Below are 26,083 nucleotides of genomic sequence, written 5' to 3'. Positions count from 1 at the left end.
CTCTTTTTAAACCTTTTCTCCACAGTTTTATTATATGTGGGAGCAACCTTCACTTAAAATAGGAATTCGTTTGTGGGCGCTCGTTCTTCCATTGCTACGTAATCTAAAAGGTGAATGTTCAAATGTGTAAATTTTGTAACTGTTGTGGTTTATTGATCTGTATACATTTTGACTGTTACTTTATTCCAGTCTTATCAAAATATAAATCATAATTTTCCGAAACCTGGATTTTTTTCTTCATGTATGCAACTCTTAAGTATGCTGCAGTCAACATTCTTTACTACCCAATTTTCCTGTTAGCTTGTTGTCCTGAAAACTGATCAGTTTTTTTGGCTTTTGTAATCTGAAATACAACTCATTGAATACCACATTAAAAAATAATAATTGTGCGAATGAAGCTTGACTGGATCAAAGACTGTGTAGGACTGAGGTACTAAAATAGGAAACCCTTCTGCAGCAGAAAGATGAAGGTGAGTTATCCCTGCAGTTCAGTTTGATCTACATCTGTGACTGCTAGTCTTAATTACTTTCTCAGCTATTGGAAGTACAGTGATGTAGAAACTATACAAAAGGAAGAAACAGACTGAATTATTTTACTCTAAGATAACACTGTGGGCTATGGGCAGTGGTGCTTTCTGTTCAGTTCCAGTGGTAGGCCATTTGTTTTTCGTTTAGTTGTAATAAATTTCACTAAAATCTGTTTCTCTTCTGAAACAGAGATGATGTTACTTGCAGTTTGTACACTAGTCAGAATGTTTTAATCTACTTTTTGATAATATCTGAAATCTTACATTAGCATGTCTAAATATATTCATTGCTGTGTAGGTTAATGGAACTGATGACAGAATTGAGTTTTAATGAACAAGTAAACTGAAAAGACCTTAAAACAAATTATTTAGCTAGAAGTTCCATTTGTATGGTTTGTGTTTCAGGCTAATCATTAGGGCTTACTGTAGGTCAGCATGTCATATCCCAGTGGTGTCTGGTGAGATGGAGGGTTATCTCATATGTCAGCCAGATATCCCTGTGAACCATTTTGAGCAGTCAAGATAATAGGACTGAATTCTGAAATGAGGTAGAATTCTGAAATGGGGTACAATTCGGAACGAGAGCTGGAAATATACAATGCCACATGTGAGCAGTGCTGTTGCTTATAAAGGCAGTCACCTTTTGGCATGAATGGTGACTTATGTTTGACAATAGTCCCTCAAGGCTGGGTGCATTGAAAATGGGGAAAGATGGCAAACCAAGTACATATTCCTGCACAGAAGAAAGATGAAGAAAGAAACTGACTTCTTTATCAAGGTGCTATTTTTTTGTGTGTGTGTTTTATTTTAAATCAAATTACGTACTAGTTTTTCCTTGGAATACTGGTATTGAATGATAGCCTAGTGAATGTTTTTTACCATTGTTTTTGACTGCCTTTACTCTTTCCTGTTATGTTGGCCACAGTTGTTATTTTGTTTCTGGTCAAAACAGCAACCAGAAAAAATTCAATATTTCTTTTTCTTAATGATAGTAAAATTTTTACGTTGCTGATGAAATTTTGTGACAGTGCTGTGTGAGAATAGATGCACTTTCATACTTCTAGGGTTGTTGGGGTGTTGTTTCTTTGTTTTTTATGTTACATTTTAAGTTTATAAATAAGGAAAAGGCCAGATCTATTGCATATTTCTGAAAGGAGGCGTTTTGTAGTCCCTGCTTTCCTGTCACCGCAGGTGGTATAACCTGATTTCTAATTGCACACCTAACTCAAATTAGTGATATCATAATTGGAGTAGTTAATCATCTTTTACATAAGGAAAATAAATTATAAATGACTTCATTTTTGTGTTTATTTTCAACTTTATAGCAGACAGTATATTCTGCTGAATTCCATTATCAGTGTTGGGAAAACAAACTTTTGCATGCCTATATTTACAGTACTTAATTTGAAAAATCGTAAGAGCACCAAGACGGAATGTATTTTTTTTCCTGCTGCCTATCTATGCATGACTTGCCTTTTATTTTTAGTCGTTTAGGTGAATGTAAGTCAGTTATCTGGCACTGATGAGCAAATTCTGCTCGCATTTCTTCACGCACTTGATACCATGGCTGTAACTGATAGCAAAAGCTTAGTGACTTATGTAGTTTTGGTCAGCCAGTAGAGGCCACTCATAGCTTGCTCCTGAAGCTGGACGGTGATTTGAAAATAGGGTGTTGTTGTGTGCTGGAGTTTTCTAATTCGTTCCGAGTAAGCTTACACTGCCATGAGCTGTCGTGACATAACTTGTACCTGAAAAGGGTTCTGCTTATGAGTAGTTCTGCTTGTGTGTGTTTAATATTGACTTTTTTGTTTCCTCTAATAAGTCTTAGCATATTAAGAATAAAAATCACCTTCAGTAGTGTACTTGAAGCAGTCTTAAAGCAAATGCATTTTTTAATAGCTTTTGTTGGTACAATTTTTACTGTCACTGTATTACATTACTCTCATGAAGTAAGGAGAAACTACCACAATATAGATTTCTGGGGGGGAGGAAGGTCTTGTTTGTATGTTTTTGTTGTTTCTCTCGAATGAGGAACTGAGCTGAAGTAAAAACTAACCAAAGGTCAAAACAGCAAGTGTGTAGCAGATGGAGGAATAGAATCCAATCTCACAGGCTGAGGCAACTGTCCTAATTGCTGTGCTCTGCTCTTTTCTTCTGTCTGTATCACCATACAGGTAACTTCACTTACTGATAATAGTTTTACGTAAAACGCATTGTTCCAGCATTTTAGAACATTCGTAACTAATAAGGATCAAGTCCTTGCACTACTGAAGTCAAAATCCTGCTGGCTTAGTGAAGCTGACTTCACCCTAGAATAAGTTTTATCTATAGACAGCTAAAATGTAATAAAGGTGTTTTCATACACAATATGAACCTCGTTTTACTGGTAGCTTTTTCTGTTAAGGGAAGTTTGTTTTAATTTAAATATAATTAGTTGAATTCTAAATGTTTTTCCAAAAAATTTTGGCAATGTTTTGTTGTCATACTTAATACTTTCCAAGTTGCCATCCTGGAAATTTTTCTTTTCCCACTGTATAAAATTGACATTGTGATACTATATGGTGTTCATGCAATCCTGAAGCTTATATGTGTCTCATACCACGAGCTGGTTTAAATTAAAGAAAAAAGTGTATTTTATGTTTTCTTCTGAAGTCTATTCTTAATCCTTGATAGTGTCAGTCTCCTTTTTGCTGTGCTCCGAGCTGCTGTTGGGGCAAAGATATCATAGTACTATTTTATATTACATATCAGACATCTTGAAAGATGATCTCATACTGACTCATTTTTAAACTCTTTCCAAAAGTCACTTGTTTTAATTTTTATAATCAGTTAATTTCAAATGCAAGGGTCTTTTTTTTTTTTTTTTTTTTTTTTAAAGATAAAAAACAGCTGAGAAATTCTGTGTGAAAGAATAGGTTTACAATGAAGTGCACTCTATGGCTTTTGTAGGTGATTTAAATATCCTTTCTTTGAAGAAATGATGTTGAATATTGGACTTGTTTTTTAAATCTCTGCTTTCTTTTTGTTTTTCCATTAATCATTCAATTGAAAACCAAGTGTGAAGAGGGAGGTGTATTTTATTAGTTGTGTAAAAAAGAAATGTAGAGTGTGAAACTCACTCAAGAGTTAGGTGAACTTGCACATTTTCTTTTACTCATAGAAACATTCTGATTCTCATTTTATCTAGGATGCATGGAGGCTTATTTGTTTGTTTTATGAAGAGAAAATGGTAAGACGTGTACAGGGAGAAAAGTGTTAGCTCTAGTGTTAAACTCCAAGTCTTCTGACCTATTTTTCTTGAGATTTTTCTTTCCGATCGTTTGCTTATGTTTCACAAGCATAATGGCAATGATCCATTGAGTTTTGCAATGCTTTGTTAGTAAGAGTTTGATTTTAAATAATTATAGAGTAGCAAGAAACTGGCACAGATGTAGGTATTCTGCTAATGGACTATGTCTTCATGAAGGCTTAATAGAACCACTAAGTCAGCCCTACTTTCCCTTTACACGTCATATTTTGCTGCTTTCTGCATCTGAGCTACAATGCAGATTGCAACACAATTGAGCTGTGTGAAGACCCGTGATGTTTCTTCTGTATTTTTGAAAATCAGTTTTGTTCTTCATTCTTTAAGACATTATTCCTAGTCATTTGTCTTTTACGTCTTTTTTAAAAGCTGCTATTCTTATTTGGGGGGGAATAGTTAGAAATAGTTCTACTTTTTGTATTAGTTATAGCTACCTAATTTCCTTTGAGTGTGCTCAGTTATAATAGGGCTTGGAGAAATGCAGGCCATTAAATACACTGGTTAAAAGCTTGGGAGAGGTTATTGTGCATCAGCTCTGCAATACTCTATACTTACTGTTAATTTAACATATGAGTGTTTAAAAGCTAAAAGTCTTGTGCATGGAATGAAGACCTTCAATATTGTATAAGAGTTGACCAGAAGCATGCTGTTAGTGAATGAACTTCATTTTAAGTTTAAAATGACACTCTGGTCAATCTACTTAGTCCCATCACAGTAATTATGATTCCTTGATATGTGTGTGTACATTCAGGCCCTACCCCCTTGAATGCACTCCATAGAAAAAAATAAAGTTGTAGAATCATAGAATGGTTTGGGTTGGAAGGGACCTTAAAATCCATCCTGTTCCAACCCCCTGCTGTGGGCAGAGTTGCCATCCACCAGATCAGGCTGTCCAGGCAATTTCGTGAGCGGGGAAAAAAAATAAGAAATCTTTTGCCTTCAGTTCTGTTTATTTTTCGTTTACTAGTGGAACCCTGGTACTTAATTCAGCTCCTTTTTGTGCACTAAGACTTCTAAACCAACTCTAGAAAACCATGCAATTTTTCTAGATGAATAAAGAATGTGAACAGTTGAGTGGCTGTTTGTTTCCCTGTGCGTAAACATTGCAATTGATTTTGCTAATAGTGATTTAGCAGATTAAGATGAGCCACAGCTATTTTTTTTTGCCCTAGATGGCAGTTTTGCAAAGATAAATTTCTTTGCATTACCCATTATGAATATTATAGTCATCACCATTCAGTTTTATATAAAGATCTCTAATTATGCATTGTGATTTTAATTTTATGAATGTTGTGTGTCTGCTCAGTGAAATTGAAGGTTTCTAGGTTATGTAAGAAAAACTTGAGTGGTGTACTCTGGTTGTATCTGTTCATGTAGTTCATATTCTCATATAAATTAATGGAAAAATGTATTTGTCTTTTATATATTATTTTAGAACTGAAAATCCGTCAAGTGCTTTTTCTTGGATTTTCAATGCTTATTAAATTCCAGATTATGTATTTTGAGTAAGCTGGAAACTTAAACTTGTTTCCATAAGTATGGCTGTGGGTAAACAACCAATTTTAGTCCAGAAAATAGCTTTTGCTTCTGTCAACATGTTGTTTATTTTCTCCCTGAGATAAAAAGTTCAGTTTTCTGATATTTGTACCAAGATAAAGTCTATAAACAAGATTAATATAGTGTGGAAAAGGTTGTCAGCAGCCCTGGCAAAGGAAATAAGTTGCCTGTACACAGAACATACTGTAAACTGAATAAAAGTGTCAGGTCCACCATGAGATAATGTGATCATGAACCTCTAACAAAGCATGACATAGGCACAGTCGGCTTTTCTTATAGCCATAGTGTAGAAAATGGATTACTATATTCCAGGGGTACCCACTGGAATAGCATGAAAACTTCATTTTGAGATTAATGCAGGATGTAACTCTTGAGAGCCGAGCAACATGTTTACCTATTTTGTTAAAGTAACAGCTTACTTATTAACCTTAACATTTAGAAATTATATATTTAAGTATTTTATCGTACTTTTAGGTCTGCCTTTGTGAACTGGTGTTTCTTGCTCTCAATTAATAGATGAATAACAGTGTAAAAGTTGTCTGAACTTTGGTCACTGGTTTAGTGCTGTCATGTGGTTATAGTAAAACAGTAAACTGCAAAAGCCGATAAAGGACTGGGTGTGCTGTTCTCCATGTGTGTTCTGTGCTGAAGAGAATCCTTGAGATAGTAAAATTATGTAGTCACCCTCATTTTCTCTGAGGATTTTAATGCATGCGAAGATTTTTTTTTTTTTGCGGTACTTTCTTCTCAGCACCAGCAGCCAGAAGACTGACAAATTTCAGGGGTCCCTTTTTTAGGCCCCTTGTTCCTGTTAAGGTCAAAGAAACAGAGTAGTGTCAAGTACTTAAATCTTGGGGCTTTCAAATTACTTCGTAAGTGTTCTTTCAAAGCTTTCTAGATTTTGGAGCTCCAAGTGCTGTGGTTATTCTCTATCATAAGATGAGATGTTTTTCTTTAAAAGTTGAACACATTATTCTTTAAATGAATCATAGGCTGTTTTTATTTGTGAACCTTATGCTTATTTTCTTTTGGCAAGTCTTAGCCGGATAAGCATATTATTGGTGAATTTTGTTGCCTCCTTTCAAAACTGACAATGTCTGACTTCTTTCCCATGACTGCAGAGCTAACTCCAATGAACTGAAAGTCAGTTCCTGCATTCCCTCCAGCAGGAATTGTTTGCCTTCTGCTTTGTTTTTTCCGAGCATCAGTTTCATTGGGTGGTCCCTAATTCTTCTTTTGCCTGTCTACATGTGCAGACAAATTAGTTCTATTAAGGAGATTATAAAAATAAAGCTGATTGCATATTTGAACAGTACCAGAATATTATCATCTGCACATTACAGGAAAATAATTCTACATGTGCTGTCATGAATTCTTATGATTACTCTTAATTTAAGTCTGTTAAGTCATTTTTATTTCAGTGAATGTAAAGGGCTAGACAAAAACAATGCAACATAGTATGGTAAAAAAAAAAAAAATCATTTTCTTTGCTTTTTTTCTTGCATCAACTTGAGTTTCAAGATTTGTGTGTTGGGATTTCAAAGGCTGAATAGATTTTTTTTGGTCTGTTGAATGTGATTTTCAAACCATCTAACTATCTTTCAGTTTTTCAGAGTAAGCATTTCACAGGCTTTCAAAAAGTAATGTGGGCCCCAGATATCTATAAATGCCTAACATCCAATCAGAATTAGGCCCAAAGGATTTTAGTAAACCCTGTACAGTACCTTTCTGCACTCAGTTTTTAATTTAAAAATGCAGATACTGCTAATTGCATTTTCAAAATTGAGACAGTACACTAGATACAGCATTCAGTACATGCAGTATGCTTCCTTAATAAACAGTCTCTGTGTTCATATTCTGTTCCATAATTCAAATAATGTTTTTTCCCACTTTTCTGCCATAGATAACTCCAGGACCAGGTGGTAGCAGAAAGGCAATTCACCTGTCCCAGGATTCTCTTCACCATGAGTGAGTATCAGTACTGGACTTAGAAATATTTTTACTTTTGTGTTACAGTAGTACCTCTTTCTTAAAGCTACGTTTTGCAAGTGTGCAAATGTGATAAGGGAAGCTCAGCTCAGCTACATAATGTTATTTATTTAATAGTAACATTTATAATCCTTTATAATTTATGTTTCTTAATGAAACATGCAGTTCAATATTTTGTAAATGTAATTTTATTAACCTAAGTATATGCTCTTGTAAAAAGCAACACTTTTTAGTGTTCTAAAATAGGATAGATATCAAATGGAACAGGATGTTTAAAAAGATGCGCTCTGGGGTTGTTTTGTTTTTTTTTTTTTCAAAAGTAAACAATTTCAGAAATGCCTCATTTGAGTAATTGAAAATAAAGCATCACTTTCTTGAATCTTAAACGTTAGTGTCAGGTGAGGAAAAAAGATTATCATGATATTTATGAAAATACATTAATTGTTTGGACATACACAAATAAGGAATGTCATTCAGCTTATTAAGCTACTCCAGTGTGCAAGCAATGTGAACTGTTGTTCTGTCCAGCTGAAAACATTAGTTGTATTCTTTCTTAATCGCTTTTGAGTGATTACAACAATAAGGTCACTTTCCTATAATTTCCAAATCGTGATTTGAAAGTTGAACTGTTCAGTGCAGCTGTTTAACACTTTTCCTGTCCAGTTTATAGTAATGTCTACTAATCTGTATGTCAAAGTATACTTGTAGCTTTCTTTCTGTCATTTCATTTTTTATAAATTTCACACTTATCCTTTAATTATCTGGAAAGTAGAGAAAGAATTTAGCAGTACATAGGTTTCAGGTACAACTGGTATTGTATGATAATTCCTTATAATATGGGAATGAGAAGATGGACTGATCATCAGCAAAGAGCTTTCAGATTTCGGACTTAATAATTTACATGTGTTGCTCTGAAAGTAATACCTCCTATTAATTTCCACAGATATAACAGATTCAGAGAGTGCACTAGCACAGTAATGCTATGTGGTAGTACAAATTCATAGCTACAGTACCATGGTGTTCAACGTTTTCACTGCCATTAGCTTTTCATATTTGCCAGTAATAAAACCCTGCATGCTGCACTCATCAATACCTACACCAGTGGAGGTTGACCTACTGTTGCTGTCACCACTGCTGAAACATACCACTCACTGAGCTCACATACACTGTTTGGTCTCCATCGTTGTTCAGCAAGAATTGATGAATGTCAGTGGGTGCCTTTTTTCCCAGATGGAGGAACTTAGCAATGCACCTTTATTTCATATGCACTTGCATGTCAACTGCCGTTGTATCAGAGTGCCCCTCTGCTGCCATCAGTCACGTGGCAATGAAAATATTTGTGGGATGGTTCAACCTCTACTGCAGTACCTCCACCATCTGTATCTCATGTTGTGATACAACATAATAAAATCAGGGGCATTACTTTTGGAGCAGCCTTCATTGCTCAGACTTTGCTTCCTCTCAAAGTATGCTAGTTAAACTTAACATTTTGGCATCATTATGTAGGTGCTCCAGTGTGCTGTGCAGAAAAAGTGGAAATAAACTGTTACATTTAATAAGTTCAGAAAAAGTGCAACAGTTATAATTGCAAATAATTGCAATAACTCCTTGGAATAAGGCTGCCAATAGTCAAAATTGTGTAATTGTGTGTAGATGAGTCCACTAATTCTGCTGACTTTGAATTACACTTTATATTCAAACTCAGAGCTCAGTTTGCGAGGTAGTACAGTAACAATTACCAAATAGTCCCCAGTACTTAAAAATCTTTCCAGCTATAATCATTAAAAAATAACACTTCAGCATTAAATATCAGATTGCTTTTATTTATAGTATGTGCATTATAGTTTTTTTAAATATTATCATTTTTATATTATTTTACCTTCTCTGACAAAATATAATTACCTATAAATCCAGCAGCTACTGAGAAGTGAAATTTGTAGTGTATTCTTTCAGAACTGTAGCAGACCGAAAGTTCAATAAAAATATCCCATTAAAATAAAGCGTAGCCAACGGCTGTATTTTCCTGGCAGATAATAAAATACCCAAAAGCACGCACAGGCTGGTCATATGACAGCATGTGCTTTGTTAGTTATATTGTTAAACCTGTCTTTTCTTCTTCTCCCACAGCCATTGGTTTAGCCCTGGGGCTAGGAAGGAACATAGCCAGGTAAGAACTGTTTTGATCAAAAGCAGTTTACTTGAGATGTGTTAAGGAATTTAACTACCTCTGTGCCAGAGGCAGCAGGCTAATATTTAAAGAAATGATTGACAAAGCACGTATAATTTCATATTTCCTTGCAAGAAAATTTATGAACAGCAACTCCTTTCAAAAAAAGTCCTTCCCTTAATTAAAAATTGTGAGTTAGTAATTTAATTTCAGTTAATTTTCCTTGAGTGTTGGCAGGTTAAAGGAAAAAGTCTCTTGTTGCATTTTTGTTTTAGTGAGGAAAGATTTTGTTAACCGTAAAATCTCTAAATGTTATTTTTCTTAAAATGCAGTAAAACAAAATTTATTTCCTGATTTTTGTGAACGAAGCCTAACAGTGACAAGAGTGGGCAGGCTTCTGCAGGATGATTTTCATTCCGATTTTTCTTAATTTCACTTTTTAAAAAGACCACAGCAGTAGCAGAGAGCTGTTAAATTTCCTTTGTATCCAGCCAAACAAAGAGTGCCACAATACAGATATTGGTTAGAATAAACTGTATGTGTATGTACTACCTCTGTGGTATAGCTCCTAAGGTTCCTTGCTCAAGCCTAGAAACGTGCTCAAGGGAATGTGAAGGCCTGTTCATTTTTGGTTAGAGACATAACACTTACTACTTTAGCTTGTTTTCAGACATGGAGGAATACTTTTCCTTATGGACTGTTATAAGATGCAAAGAGAACATGCTGTCCAAGAACTTTTAATTAGGAAAATATATCTGGTTTTATACACTTAACATGAAATATTAAGTAAAAAGAATAAATCAGTGATGCATCAACGTTTAAGACGACAACCGTTCCACAGTTCACTTTCAGTTAGTAAAAATTGTTATAACTCAGTAGATGTGATTAGATCTGTACCAGGTCACTTGTGTGCTTACAAATTTAACTGAATTTGAGACATTAGAAAGAAATAAGGTGCGTAGAATCTTTTGAAAGGTTCATCATAGGGTGATCCATCATGACCACTTGTAACTCTGGAAAGTCAAAGTTTAAATCAACATGTTCCTTTTCCTTTGCCCCCCACTTCTTTTGAACTCCACAGCAAAACTGAGTCTCTCTATTTTACCTGCTTAAAACTGTTGGAGTGGAAAAAAGTACATAGTACAGTTTTAACTATCAATTGAGAACTTCTGACATCGCACACTAAGCTGACTGACTATTGACATCTAAACAGGCAGCTTTGTATGATTCACTTTTAACTCATATCATTTCAAAATGTGTTTCTTAGTAGAAGAATCACAATAGAACAGCATTTTAAAAATGAGCGTGATTAGTCTTAGAGAATCATAGAATTGTAAGGTTGGAAACAACCTGCGAGATCATCTGGTCCAACCGTCCTCCCGTTACCATTGCTGCCACAAGCAGTAAACCATATCTTGCAGCTCCTCATCCAGACTTAATCATGATAAAAGATTCCCTTGGGGTATCATTGTCCTATTCCTGAAATTTTTGTGCTGTATGTAGCAAAATTTACTAGATTAAAATGAATTTGTGTAATTATTTTTGAGTGGTTTTTTTTTTTTTAATATATTGTTTGTCTCAGAGTATAATTTTTTCTCGGATAACAGTAGCTGTGAATTAAATTCTGCATATTTATTTTGCATTTCCTAAGGGCTGTAGTTTCAGAGATTATCTTAAATTCACTCTGTTTTTAACTTAGACTGTTAATGAATTCTGAAGCTAGTGTCAAATAATACATGTGCTTCTGGGGTATCATGTTTGTTTGTGTTTTTTTTTTTGTTGGCTGTTGTTGTGGTTGTTGTTGTTGTTGTTGTTGTTATTAGACCAATATACAAAATGAGAGAGTCTATAGAATTCTCGCTGAAGTTGTGAAGATCCATACTGTATAACTGTAGGTTATGAGGGCTAAATACCTTCTAGTTTAATTCCTGAAATTAAAATTGTTACACTAGAAAATAAGTAATTGAAATCTGTCTGGTGATCTGGTATTTTCATAAGATATGATTTCAGTTTACTTTTCAGCCAGAGTATTGATAATGATAGAAATGTTGTCTTTATCTCAGCATGACATAAATACACAGTATGTAATAATTATACTAGTAAGAATTGTGGCCATATTTAAATGTAATTTGCAAGTGATTTGCTGACCATAAGAAAATGGAAAAAAACTAACTTGCAATAATGTATCAGAATAAGATGTCTTTACACATCCTTTGATTGCCTTTTAAAATCACGCTTATTCACTGCATGTGAAAATGTAATAACTGAAATGATAAGGAGCAGTCTTCATGCAAGAAGCAAGCAATAAAAATTCAGGGAAAAATTAAGCATAATTTTTAGATAGGTGTAATTTTTTTGCATTCATGCTCATGCACAGGATGAAGGTATAGTTGACCAAGTCATAATATTCAAGGATTTCCAGGGACTTTTAAGTTTATTTTATGCTTTGTTCAATATATGAGTAGCTCTGAAAAATGTTTCTATTTTTTACATACTGTTGAGTTTTGGTATTGCTTTTTAGCAGCATTTCTTTGCTATTAAGTGCCACTTTACCCATCTTGACAAATACTAAAATGCTGGAAATGTAATTCTGAACTTTGGAGATGATCCTAACGAGAAGTCTTCTGTTGTTTGTCTAAAAAGGAGTTAATCAAAGCTTGTTCCAGAACTTGAGACATTACTATTGTTAAGTAGCTCCTTTATTATCCCTGTTTCACCACTATTGTGGGAAGCTTTAATAATGTGTTTTTGTTGCTTCTGCAGCTTTCAAATTATTAAAAACAAAAAAAAAAAAACAAAAAAAAACTCCTGGGGCTTAGAGAAATTTATAACTGCTTCATACTTGCTTAGCTACAGGCACCAACCTGATTATGTTTTTATCATAATTTAAGTCTCCCCAACACTTTTGATTTTAAAATTTAAAAATTTGAGTATGGAAATTGTGAAAAAGTCTAAAGATAATTAAAATGTAACATTGTGAATGGCTTTGTAATGTGCCTTTAAAATGCTTATGTTTTCATTTTCAATTAACTGGGAATTTATAATAAGGTGTGTGTTTGTGAATGTATCTTGCACTCTTAGTTATTACCATAAAATGTTATTAGGCATCCGTCAGTTTTAGACTCCAGGGTGAAAACATTATTGAAGGATTACTCAAAAGTCAGGAAAGAATAACATTTCTAAAAGACAAATAGAGGCATTGCATGTGAAACCATTCTGAGCAATTTTTTGAATATCTTCAGCTCTTGCGAGACAACCGGTCGGACCGAGGACACAAGAAGAACAGCTCTGTAAAAACAGCTAGCAGGTAAGTTTGGGTTAGCAGCCATCTTTACAGCTGTTCATGCAGTTGTTGATTCATTATTTTTTTTTAATATCAATTTCATATATATCTCGGGGTATTTTCAGTGTTTTTCCATGCTTGTGATTTACTTTAAACAGTCTCTTTTGTATAACCTAATCTTTGCTGGCACAGACTTTATTGGTGTCTGTATCCAACTACACTTAATAAACTCAATCTCTTTAATAAACATGAGAATTAAATGGATACTGAAGCAAGGTTTATGCTTCTGGCATCTAAGTTAATTGTTGAAAATGTATGAAATTACCATTATGCATGCTAACTTTTGAAATCAAAAAGTCAACATAAATACCTTAACACTTCAATTGTTCTTAAGTCATGTTTCAACAACAAGAGTCTCAATGTGAAAACTAATCATACACATCTAATTCTATCCTCCAGCTTGTTTCCTCCCCCTCAAAATAGCACGTTAAATACTGAACTGATGGGCGTTAGTCTAGAAGTCTGTTCCTGGAGGGGTTTCTTTGTACATTACCTGCTGAATCAATCTGGTCTGATAAAGGAATTCTTGTAACTAGTATTTTTTCAAAACTGACAAACTGTGGGAAAAGTACGCAGAATTGTGATGTTGCTGTGTAAACATCATGTCCTGAAATTATATTGAAAAGTATCATTGTAAAATACTATGGGTTTGGGTGAGACACTACAGCTGTCTTTCAAGCATTTACATTGTAGTACATATGTGATCATCCTGAAACAAGTTTTTCACATTATTAAATAATTGCTTTGATGAATAACTGGAAAGTGGGATCAATACTTCTTCAAAAATATCATACTAAATATGAATCTATGTCATTGTATTCAAACTTTGCTTAGACAGTATTTAAAATGCTTCTCGAGCAAATGCTGGTCATTCATCTTCAGAAATGGTGGGTTTGCCTATTTCACCTTTTATTTTTTAAGCAAAGATATCTAAAAAGTTTTGCATACATTTTCTAGCAAATATTTTTATCACATTGTATTTTTGCTTAGAGTACTGGTTTGAATCCACATTAGATACAAATTTTCACTGTAAGTACACACTATCAAGCTATTTACTTGAAACTGAGAGCAAGTGGATGTTAAGAAGCAGATTATATTTGAAGTCCTTTAAGGACCATTTTTATGCCCTAGCACACTGAAACAGTGTGATAGGAATTCAGAATCATAACTTTCATGTTCATTTTTTCTGGCCAGTGAAGTTCTCTCAAAATGATTGATCTCTTCTAACTTCTTTTGTAGGTATTTTTTTTTTTTTTTTTTTTTTTTTTTTATGACATTAAATATAAGGAGTGGTCTTCAACCTCTCTTCACATCCAATTCAGCAGTAGGCTGGTAGACTGTATTTCCAAAAGAATTCTTGGCAGGATTGCATAAAAACAACGTAGGTCTGAAGACAGTTGTTTTCTCTAAAATATCTATAGTATTATTGAACTAAGACTTACATAAACTATTATTGCAAATAGACATGGTACCAGGGTATGTTATCATACTATAGCATGTTTAAAAATAGCAAGATCGTGTGCTGGGTTGTCATTGGGTTATTTCACAATAATTACTTGTGGTTTTGCAGAAAAATAGCTAGTTTTCTCTGCCTACTGTAGAACCTTCATTGTCAGTTCTTGAGAATGAATGGAAAATAAGTTCTCAGACTTCTATGGTGATTATTATTATTATTATTATTATTTTTTACAATGTGACAACTTTTAGAATATCAAGTAAGTATTTGTAAGCTCTTTCTGTTAGGTCAATAACAGTCCTGGGGACTACTTTCTTCCTACAGATTTTAGTGTTCTTTATTGTAACATTTCACTTTTTTTATCAAAAGCAGTTCTCATCAAAATAGATTTTTCTTCACATATATTGGAACAGCATGTGACAAATACATATTTGATGTCTTCAGAGCTTCATAGTATCTACCTTCATTCAATTCATGACTGTTTGTCTGGTCTTCTATTACAAATTAAATTCATAGTGTCGTGTGATGTGGGTGGTAACCCTGCCCATGGCTGAGAGTTGGAAATAGACAATCTTTAAGGTTCATTCTAACTCAAGGCATTCTATGATTCCAAGAAATGTGAGATTTATTTAAGGTTAATATTGAAGATTGCCTGTGTTAAAACTTATAAATCGTTGTTTCTACTGTAAGGGTTAAACTTACTTTCATCACTCAATACAGAGAAAACATTTTTACTTAAAGTACTTATAAAAATTACTGTTTTAATGGCATGTATTATGTACAGTTATTAAAATGGTGATCTCAGCCTTATTATAAATATGCAATTTCATTATGTGGAATATTAAAGTAGGAATCTGTCATTTGTGTATGCACAGATGCTTTAGAACAGAAAGCAAAAGGAAAAAAAACAAAAACAACAGCAATGAAAATAACAAAAAAAAACACCACTCCAAGATACCAGTGCCAAGAGATAATACCAGAACAAATTTTAGATCCTTTCAGAATCAAGTATCCTTGAAGTGAATGTTTCTCGATTTGTACTTTCTCTGTTCATATGCAGTTATCTGCATTCTTTTGTTAAACAGGTGTTTACTCACACCTGAGTCTGAAGCATTTTAAAACTGACACATAAGTAGTTTGTATTTTAGACTATTTAAACTAATTGATGCATTGAATGTAATTTGGATGAGTACACAACAAGTAAGTATTCTAACTTTACACTGTATTCCTATTCAGCTATTGAATGTGGTGGTGAAATAACAGCAGTAAGTAAGGATTGGAAATTCTTTAGAATTATAGTACTTACCTAGAAAATAGTTTAGTTTGATTCTCTTACTACAAGATTTAATTTCTCCATCTATTTCTTTGTATAGTTTTCACACAACTGTCTTTTTAGTGGTGAACTTTATCTTTTTATTTCTGTTCTTGAAAACATTTACTCTTTTTTTATATGCACATAAGATAGTTGTATACATGCATGTTTTTTATGCTTGAATTGTTCCTTACTCCTTTTCGGTGACGCTTCTTGTCTTGGCAAGTAGACAAACGTAATGACCTGCATTATGTTAGATTGGTGACTTGTGGAATAATTTACTGGGTGAATACATCAAAAAGGTGTGGAGTTCTAAAACACTGCAGTGGATTAAAACTTTCTATCCATAGTGGACTATTGCTTATACTTTATGGGTAAGATTTAACATACCAGATTGCTTGTATTAGTTTTTTCTCTAACTCAATAATTATAAGCTAATCTTATGTGAATTAATAGCAAGCCTTATTACTGGAAGGATCTTTTGATTGATGTGAACTGTTAATAATGCTATTGAGAAACAAAACATTAGGAAGGGATAGTCCTGCACGACAAAACATAGGAACTGGATAAGTCAAACAATTCTGATACAATTCAACATGTGATCTTCTGTGTTCATTTGTAATACACGTTTATTTATGTTACCTTTACAAGTAAACTCTTCTGTCACTGATTACTGAAATTGTATCAACAGTGCTACCTATTTCTGGTTTAAAGCTGTGTATTTATTCCTCCTGCATAGCCTTGAAAAAATTATATTTTTATATAAGTTTATATTATCTCTTTGCATTAGGACAGGAACTGTTTGCTCCCAAATCCTACTACACTGTTTGAAGGTGTTAATTTTCCCAGCTGCTTGTTTTATGCTATGGTCTTTTGCCAGTAAAGTAGGCTTTTTGTTTTTATTTTTTTAGTACGCTTTGGGCAAAACCAGCCTGGTTAGCTCAACTCACCTATTTAAATTAAATTGGCTGGGTTTGTACTAGGGAGTGCTCACACGATTTCTTCCCCCAGCAGAGCTGTGGAGATGATAATCTCTAGCAGATGTGTGATAACAAATAGCTTGGGATAGTAATGTCTTCATCTGGTGCAGTTGTTAGCAGACCAAATGTCTGTCTGTAGCCTGAGGCTGCGGGCAAACAATTGAACATGATTGAGTTATGGCAAGTTAACAAGTTGTTGCTTGGCAGCTGAGCTGCCATAGCTGAGCATGTGCTCTTTGTTTGCATGCTCCCAGCATGAGGTGACATGCATTTTCGTAAGTCACCTTTGTAAAATTTTAGAAAAAGGAGTTGTACCTAAGGAAGATTGCACAGTGTGAAGAACATTCGTTTGGTTGGCTATTGAAACAGAGTAGAACCATATTTTGCTGATCTACTGCTACAGTATTATGTATACAGTATATGAGGAAAGGCTGAGTGAACTGGGTCTGTTCAGCCTTGAGAAAAGAAGACTGAGAGGGGACCTGATCCAGGTCTATAAATATCTAAGGTGTGGGGGGCAGAATGGCGAGGCCAGACTGTTTTCAGTGGTGAGTGGAGACAGGACAAGGGGAAACGGCTGGAAACTGCAGCACAGGAAGTTCTGCACAAACGTGCGCAAGAACTTCTTTACAGTGAGGTGACGGAGCACTGGAACAGGCTGCCCAGGGAGGTGGTGGAGTCTCCTTCTCTGGAGATGTTCAAGACCTGCCTGGATGCCTACCTGTGCAACCTGCTGTAGGGAACCTGCTTTGGCAGGGGGGTTGGACTCGATGATCTCTGGAGGTCCCTTCCAACCCCTACAATTCTATGATTCTGTGATTCTGTGATTATTGTTCTCAACAAGTAATGTATTGCTAAATATTTAGGGCACCTCTGTCACATAACTATCTTCATGTCTTAATTTTTTTTAAGTATTTGTCTGTACAATATTCTGTAAAGCTGGGACATGCTTCTATATTCCCATTTGACACAATAACCAGAATGCTTAAGTAAAAGATTTACTTTTAGTTATACAGTCAACACTATAACTAGTTATTTAGGCTGTAATCTAGAAACAACATTTCAGGTTGGGAAACCACTACAACTAAATAAGTTAAGCTCATAATTGTTTCCTTTACTATGCATAGTGGTCTTGTGCATAATTTCTTTTTATAATGTGCCCATGTTAAGTATATATTTTTATTTTATCTACATATTTATTTTTTCTTATTGTACTGTAAGAATTTATGGCACACGCATGGGTGGAGAAACTGAAAAGAGCATCCGAACTGCTGCTGTATGCAGGTTCTTTGGTTGGTCTTGACGACTCCATGTTGGCCTTCCACACTCAAATGAGAAGAAAAAAAAAAAAAAGAAAAAAAAAAACACCTGTTTGTAGTTCTTATACAGTTCAGTCCTGGCTTGAACAAAGTCTTGCAAAAGTGATTTCAAAGCAGTATAGAATTATTCAAGTTAGGATTAAATGAGGTAGCTGATGTAGTGCTAACAATCTTGTCAATGTAGCTTAGGATGAACTAGTTATCCACTTCTTGTGGCTGCAAAGTAGATCGTAACTTGAGGTAGAACCGTGATATTTACTTAAAAATAGCAGAGGCATCTGTTTAGCCATTACTGTAATGAGGAAGAAAGACTGTGCCATTCTTCCAATGGCCACTTGTTGCTGTTCTCTTCTGAATTGTCAAGAAGTCTTCAAAGCATGCTCATGCAGTGGCAAACAACATAGGCTGAAATACAGGTTTCTCCACATGAGAGACCTTAGTGGAAGACGGCTATGGAAATAGTTCAAGAGTTATGTGAAGGAAATGTCAGATCATACTAAACGATGAGTGTCCCTGGGTTTTCTGCAACTTCTTCGCTTTTTTGCCTTAGTTGTTCTATATCCAGATTAAATTTATGCCCTGTGTTAGTAAAAGATGTCATCTCAAGTATGTATGTTTGTGACTTATTTATTTCTTTATTATGACTAACAGTATTCTCTTAAAAAAAAAAAAAAAAAAAAAAAAAAAGTTTCTAGAAGAAAAGTAGCACCAAAGCTGATGAGAGCTTTTCAAAAGTGTGTTTTTCCTCTGAATAGCAACATGAATTTCAGCCTTTCCCAGTTTGGAAGGGAGACCCCTATTTGCATGTTTGTATAGTACTTGTTCAGTTTCATCTGATTACAGATCTGATACAAAGACATTATGTTCTTTTTCACAGATGTGACAAATAGAATTACAACTGCTCTTTATTTGATCTTCTGAAGAAATAAAGATGCAAGTGCAAGTATTCTGTCTGCTTCCTTTTTCCCACCATGTCATCTGTTGTTTGGGAAAGAGTCCTAATTTGCAGCAGATACAAAACTATTTGTCGTCTTGCAGGTTTGCCAGAAATAAATGAAACCATTAATTACTACATTTTTTGAGCAGCTGTTAATAGATTGGGATAAGAAAACTGTACATTAGACTACTGGTTAATTACAAGTACTGTAATTGTTTAATGTGGCTTTTGTGGAATAAAATTACAATATACCAGAGGAGGTAAATTCAGCCAGTTTTTTGAAAATTATACAAGAAAATGTGCATACAGATGCATTGCAGTAAAACTAAGGATCGCATAACTGGTTTACTGCCTGGTTCATTTTTGCCATCACATAAAGAAATGCTCCTAACAATAATATTTTAAAAGGTAATGTTTAAACATTTTAGTTTAAGTGTACAACTATTAAAGGTAATAAGTTAATACATTATAACCCCAGAGCTAATCAATCATGCAGGAGATTCAGATAAAATATTAAAATCCAAATGTGTTTACATCATTAGAAATTAACAACTAAGCAGTTTTATCTCGTCTTTGGAGTGCCATGAAGCACTAACTCTACGCTTATGATTGGTGCTTAATAATATTTGCAGTTCCAGATTAAATTATGTGAATGTTTGAGGACACATTGCTTTCTTCCCTTGTCATCACCCTCAGGGACAATGTTATTTCATCAGTTTGCAATTTTTCCTCTTTGAGAAGAGATGGTGCCATTTTGAAAGAGGGCAATTCCTGATCTAGTTTTCTATACAATGACCTTATTTTTAAGGTCATAAGAAGACTTGCCTATGCGGAAAGAGGGGAGTGCAGTTTGGTTGTTATTTCTAAGGATAGCTAGTATGTTCTGCTTTGGAAAAAAAAAAAATTATTATTTAAGATTCCATATTAATTCTTGGATAGATTAAAGTATCCATTGACAAAATTAATTGTACTCACTATCTTTAAAGAGTAATATCATTTTTAACTCAACTCCTCCAACTTTCTTTTGAAAAATACATTCTTTCATTGTATCTGCAATGTAAAGCTAAATTTTAACTAAAAAACCACAAACAGAATTTCATTATTGTACTAAAAGCTAATATAGTTAACGATATTATACATAAATAAGCTACTAAATAATGGTGGGAAAAAAAAAAACTTTAAAATTCCAGCAATACATGAGTGTACTGTCAAGTTAATAATAAGTTAATTAGTCCTTATTTTAAAAAAAAATGTAAATAAACAGGATGACAGAGAACCTCCAGAACTGGTGTACTGCTGGATCTTCCTCATATATGCAGTCTAGATTGAATCTTACCCTGTATGAATTGACAGCAAGTTACTCGGTTTCATATAACTGAATTTCAGCATGATATGCTTGTTTCTCGCACCTGTTTTTAGCTATGCTTTTTTTTGTAGTTGCCAGATTGAAGCTTACTCCAGTTTGTGATCCAGAACTTGAGCTGGAGTTCCCTTAATTTTTTTAGTCTGTTGTTAAACAACATTGCAATCACAACAGGCCTTTTTGCTTTCTGTTTTTTCAGCACTTGTTTGTCCCAGCATGAGTTTTTGTGTAGTCATAAAATTACGTGTACTGGGGACGTGATTTGTACTAGGGTGATCTAAAAATTCAGATCTCTCTGTCTTTACACCACACAGGGACATGAAAGCTGTTCTCCTTGAACATAAGGATGAATAGTTACGTATGGAGGAAAGGTGGGATTACATTTTTCTGTTCTTTTAGAAAATGTGAGTAGCTTGTTTTATATTATGTAGAATTTTCTTTATTTTCTTTGATGTTTCAAAATCATGGTCATTTATTGTAACAACACATTTCAGCCTACGTGGAAAAATGTTATTCAAGAACTGTCCTAGCCAAAAGAAGAGGACAGTAATCAGTGTACTGGTTTTGGATTTGGGACTTTGTGTTGTCAAGGCTTTTTGAAGTGTTAGTATCATCAGTTAATGGAGAAGAGAGGACATCAGTCAGTGCCTTTTTAGCTGCTGCTTATCTGCACTTCTTTGATATCGGAAATTCAAATTTTGCATTAACTCCTACACGTGCAGATACCTTGTACTACTTAGTGAGGTTTCATAACAGCATAATGTTCAGTCTCGGCTTTGGTGAATTTTTTCCCTCTCTCTTTCTTCATACATGTGGTTGTATCTAATTTTCTTGGAACATTATTATTATTTGAATCTTATCTTGACCAGAAAATGAGGTTGTTTCAAGAATTGTTCATCGAGCACACTGTTAAAAATGTGGAAGTGGAATGTGGAAGTGGCTGTGCTTTCTCATTTTCTCATAGTAGAGTAGGGAACCAATATCAAAGTTTACCAACCTTATCAAAGTCCAACCTTATAAGCATTTCTCTTGTTCCGTTATTAAACTATGTTAGATATTTGTGATATATATTTTTGCGCTGTTGCTTCTTGTTTTCAGCCTGCACAGAAAGAAAATTTTGGAAGTGGGACTAATTTTTGCAATGATTTTAACCTGTCCCAACATGAGTATAATCTAAAAGTATCTAAGTGTGAGTATAACCCAGTACTGAACTTGCAAGGCTTTTCAACAAGTTGCATTTGTCCTGTACTGACTCTATTTAGTGAATGTCATGCTCAGTAAACAAATATGTATTCACAAATATCTGTAATGAACAGTGTGGCTGGATAGCTTAGTCAGTGGAAATAGCTGCTCAAGGCCATGGTTATTGCTCAAGTCAAAAAGATGCTTTTGAAATCGTTTCAGACTAGATGAGGACCCATATATTGTGGATATTAATGATGTTGTCAAAAGATGAAAAAGGAACAAAAGAATGTTTGTTTGTTTTAGAATTTGTGAAGCAACATTATCCTATAAGAGAATGGTATTATTCATGGAACCTCTTTTCTGTCTACATTACATAATCACACAAAGATGAGCATTACCTATTTTTATCAGGTGTTTTGTGATTAAAAAATCATAATGGGAAATATGTATTTGAAACTATTTTGAAATATTCTGCTACAAATACTCATTTTTAAAAACATGAAATCATGTCATCTGTGAAAATAAGCTGTAGTTTTAGCAATTTAATTTTTAACAGAAGTAGATTTTTTAGTTCTGTTCCATCACTGTTCCTTGGTGACTTGTTTGTACACTAAGATATTGGTTTAGATTTGCCTTTGTGTAATTCATATACTTTTGATCAATTCCAACTCATGCCCAATTATATTACACTAAATTAACATAATTCAACAGATGTTGATATTTAAATGTTTTCTGGCATTCACATCTTGGACAGCTGTCTTAGAGCTTGGGGAAAAGGCAAACATTTAGAGTTAAATGCTGAACATATGCTTAAATTACTAATTAGAAACAAGAAAAAACAATGCATTATCCTTTCTGAGGGCAGTAGGCCTCTAATACAGAAAAAAATTTAGAGACTCTTGATTTGCAAATGTAGTACGAGTGACTTGAGATTAGATGTCTCTGTAGCAGCACAAAATTTTATTTTTCATAGTATTTGTTTTACCTGTATAGACTTTCAGACCTTGCACTATTTCTATTTTTGAATGACCCTTAGAAATGCTGAACAGGTAACACAGAGGAAGGTATTAGGATACAGTATTTGGATGAGATAAGCTGACATGGGTAGGAGGAAAACTGTATTTTTCTTATTAATGATAGTATTTTCATGGGACTTTCAATAAAACAGGTATGTCATCCTTATGTTGAAAATTATGTTGTGAACAGATTGGCTTCATATGAAAGGAATTAGACATGCACTGTTTTATCACAGCTGTTTAAAATTTTGTGAAAGGACAAAGTGCATAGCTTTTGTGGTTAATACAATAGTTTTTCACACTTGTGGAAGCAGATGCTGCAATCTGTTGTATGGATGATGTCATTCTTTAAACAAGTTTAAAGAAAAGCTTCAATGTTTGCAAAGGAAGTAGAGGAATCAAATGTGGAACTGATTTCATGTGAATGGTGTCTGAGAAAAATGATACCAAGAAGAAATCTATATTCATTTTCAAAACCATTAAAAAACATGTTTATGCTACATATGAATTATATTTCCATATTATTTTGTCAGTTCTTTAGCACTGAATGAAGAGTTACTGTAAAAACTTTTAGCATATTTTGTAGACAACGTTAATTAGCAGCAGTCTTCATTTAGCACTCATAGCTAAGAAGGAAATCCATTTAATACTGTCAACGCTGTATTGTTCAGAAGGTATGGAGGGGAGCAGTATTCTTTCTACAATCTCCAGAATGTTAACTTGAGGGAACATGTATAAATTTGTGAATGATTTCACCTATTAAAAACAAAATCAGGCATACTAGAGATTTTTAAGTTTTTAATTTCCAGGAGTCAGTCTCCTAGCGCGAAATATTGTCAGTTTCTATAAAGTCCATGAAATCCTTTTAATTTACTGAGTGTGATAGAAATAGTGGTAGACCCTCATGTCTACCCTGAGTATGTGATCTCAGCATCACGTTATTGAAGGGTTTTGGTTTTTTTCTGCATGGAAAATTTAAGTGAAGAATTGCTCACCAACAGTGCAGCTATCACAGTAGCTTTGGTAGACAGTGGGAGCTGCTCTAATACTTAATACAGTGCTCAGACTGTCACTAGGCACACAAACACGATGCTTCTGTGAAAAAATAACAAAATAGGTTGTAGACATTGATTTGACTTGAAGTAAGGTAAATTTGCACTGAGTGACATTTATCTCAACTTCTCTTACCAAGATGTTACTGGATTGTTTTTGCAAGATTACTGTATTACATTATACTGAGATCTGGGGTCTTGATCTTCATTGTTAAATCCATTATTCTGTTCATTCTTATTTGGTGTCATCCAGTCCACACACCAAGATGACCTCAGAGTAGTGTCTTGCTCATCTGCTTGAGCTGCACATGCGTTGTGCATATTTAGAGAGTGAGAGGGTGTAGAAACCTTCTTGACAATGGGCAGAAAGCCATCCATGTGTGTAATTGTTTATAGATGTTACCACAGGTTTACAGTTCTCTGGCCATTTGCATGGAAACCAGAGGCTGTGCCCACGTTTGGACACTCAGTCAAAAGAAATTGTAGAAGTTTGTGTTCATCATAATGTGATTGGAAGTTTAGTAAGACGTACATTGTAGTTTTTCATTCTGTTTAAAGTGATCATAAACTGTTCTGTGGACTCAGATGGTCTTGAAGCCATTGCTAGTCACTTGTGGATACTAGTTAGAGGGGTACAATAGGAGTTAAAAATGCATCCAGGCTTTCTATTTAAGCAGTGCTAATGAATGTGCTTCTGTTGGCTACTGCATACAACACTGCATTTTGTGCCATGTAATAAATAAGAATCTTAAGTACAGGTCCAGTATGTGTATGAATTTGAGAACTTTTTCTGCAGTATTGTCATCATCACTCAGATTATGCTTTGATTTTATGAAGTTGAGTTACACAATGCACTTCATTTTATTGACTTTCTTCTGTTATGCAATTTTGAATTCTATTGCTTTTTTTAATCTTTATGATAATGTGAATGTTATTTCACATACCATCTACTTAATTTCAGCTTGTAAGGAATTGTCAAAGCATTTGAAGCGTAATGTGAATCATGGTCCTCACTACATTCTGTCTTCAATTATATCTATATTCATATCTATTGCTTATCTATATTTTAAGACTGAGAAATGGCAATTACATTTCCACTTGAAAATAATTCTTTCAAGTCTCTTCTAGACTGCAAACCCGTCAACTCTTGCTTTATTTTAATCTCTTCTTAAAGAATTTTGCTTATAAACTTTTGTCAGGCTTCTACAGTAGCTAAGGCATTCTGATGATAAAATTGAAGAGTTCTACAGCCATCTGCAGGAATTCATTGATACTGTGGCAGAATGATGTGGCACTGTTTACAGTGGATTTGTTCCTCAGGTGAGAGAGAGATGTTGGTTGGAATGTAATGGATATACAAGTATTGATCATTACAGGTTCACCTAATTACAGTATAGAAATCAGCCTTCTTCAAAAGATTATTCTGCTGTAATAGCCTCCAGCATAGGATTTTCCAAATCAAGAGTATAGATATTAAAAAAAAATATGTTATTAAATAAAAAATGCACACTCTCCCACATCTGACTTTGTTGGTCATCAGTACTTTTATGCATTTTTAACATGGAACATAAAACCGTAATCTCCATTACTTACAAGTTTATCTTAGCAATGTTGTAGTGTAGTAAGGTAAATGGTTTGACAGTAAATATACTGAATGTCAATGAAGTTAACTGCATTAATAACAGCCTTCATTGCTTCGTTCTGAAGATACTATAGAGTAATTATGGGATTAGTTGGTTTTTGTGCTTTTTTATTTGTTTTTTGTTTTTTTTTTTTTTAATTGGGGGGTGCATTGAGTTTGGGATTGTTGCTGTAGTTGTTTGTTTTAGGAGTGTGGGGGTTTTGTTTGGTTTTTGTTTGTTTTTTACTCCTGGAATGGTTGTGACTATAGTAGCATGTAATAAATCAGTGAGCTAAAAGTCATCTGGGAGAGTATCAACTAACCAGTTCATCATATTGCCCTTCTCAATGATTGAGCTAGTAAATTTTTAACTCCAGTAGTAGCAGAGCTGTGTGTTCAGGTGCTCTCAGTGTGGGTCACCATGTAAGCCATGCAGCTGTAGGTTCCATCACACAATGGTTTGTTTGGGGGATGTTCCCAAAAGGCCCATTGTCTACAGAGGGATTTTGCAGATATAAATCTGATATAACCTCTAACAAATGTCTTGGACACCTAAAGGTGTTCAAGGCCATACTGTATGTAGCCTTGGGCAACCTGATCTGATTGGTAGCAACCCTGCCGTGGTATGCAGGTTGACACTAGATGATCATTAAGGTCCCTTCCAACCCCAAACATTCTGCTACTTTATGATTGTATGATGACATGAGTAACAGAAAAGGCGCTCATGAAAATCACTTACTTACTCAACTTTGATAATTATGGGGGAAAAAGAGGAGACTGTTCTGTAGGTATAGATACAATTGTTTGGGGAGTTTGAAGATGCCAAAAATTGTATGTTATGATAACAAGGGCAAGTCTCTTGAGGAAAAAAAATGATAGGAAAACTGCCACTATTTAAGGAGATAACAGAATTTGTCTGAATGTTTGTCACAATGTCTACATGCTTCTAAATAGT

General features: G+C 34.3%; 1 protein-coding gene across 2 annotated transcripts in view; it reads left to right on the top strand.

Moving 5' to 3' along the window:
* GPATCH2 (G-patch domain containing 2) overlaps positions 1–26,083 on the top strand; it is a 121,905-nt gene that overhangs the window by 55,261 nt on the left and 40,561 nt on the right. For both annotated transcript variants that reach the window (XR_006168524.1, XM_042816988.1), the window contains exons 6-8: positions 7,292–7,356; positions 9,505–9,544; positions 12,787–12,851. Coding sequence is in view for 1 of the 2 variants with exons in the window: in XM_042816988.1 (XP_042672922.1) it covers positions 7,292–7,356; positions 9,505–9,544; positions 12,787–12,851 (170 nt within the window). In the remaining variant the exon portion in view is untranslated. The remainder of the gene's footprint in view (positions 1–7,291; positions 7,357–9,504; positions 9,545–12,786; positions 12,852–26,083) is intronic.

This window comes from Centrocercus urophasianus, unplaced genomic scaffold (assembly GCF_019232065.1).
Source record: "Centrocercus urophasianus isolate 14NV4802_14NV808 unplaced genomic scaffold, USGS_Curo_1.0 seq_10, whole genome shotgun sequence".
NCBI lineage: Eukaryota > Metazoa > Chordata > Aves > Galliformes > Phasianidae > Centrocercus > Centrocercus urophasianus.
Note: the sequence above shows the minus strand (reverse complement) of the source record. Positions and strands in the feature narration are given on the sequence as shown.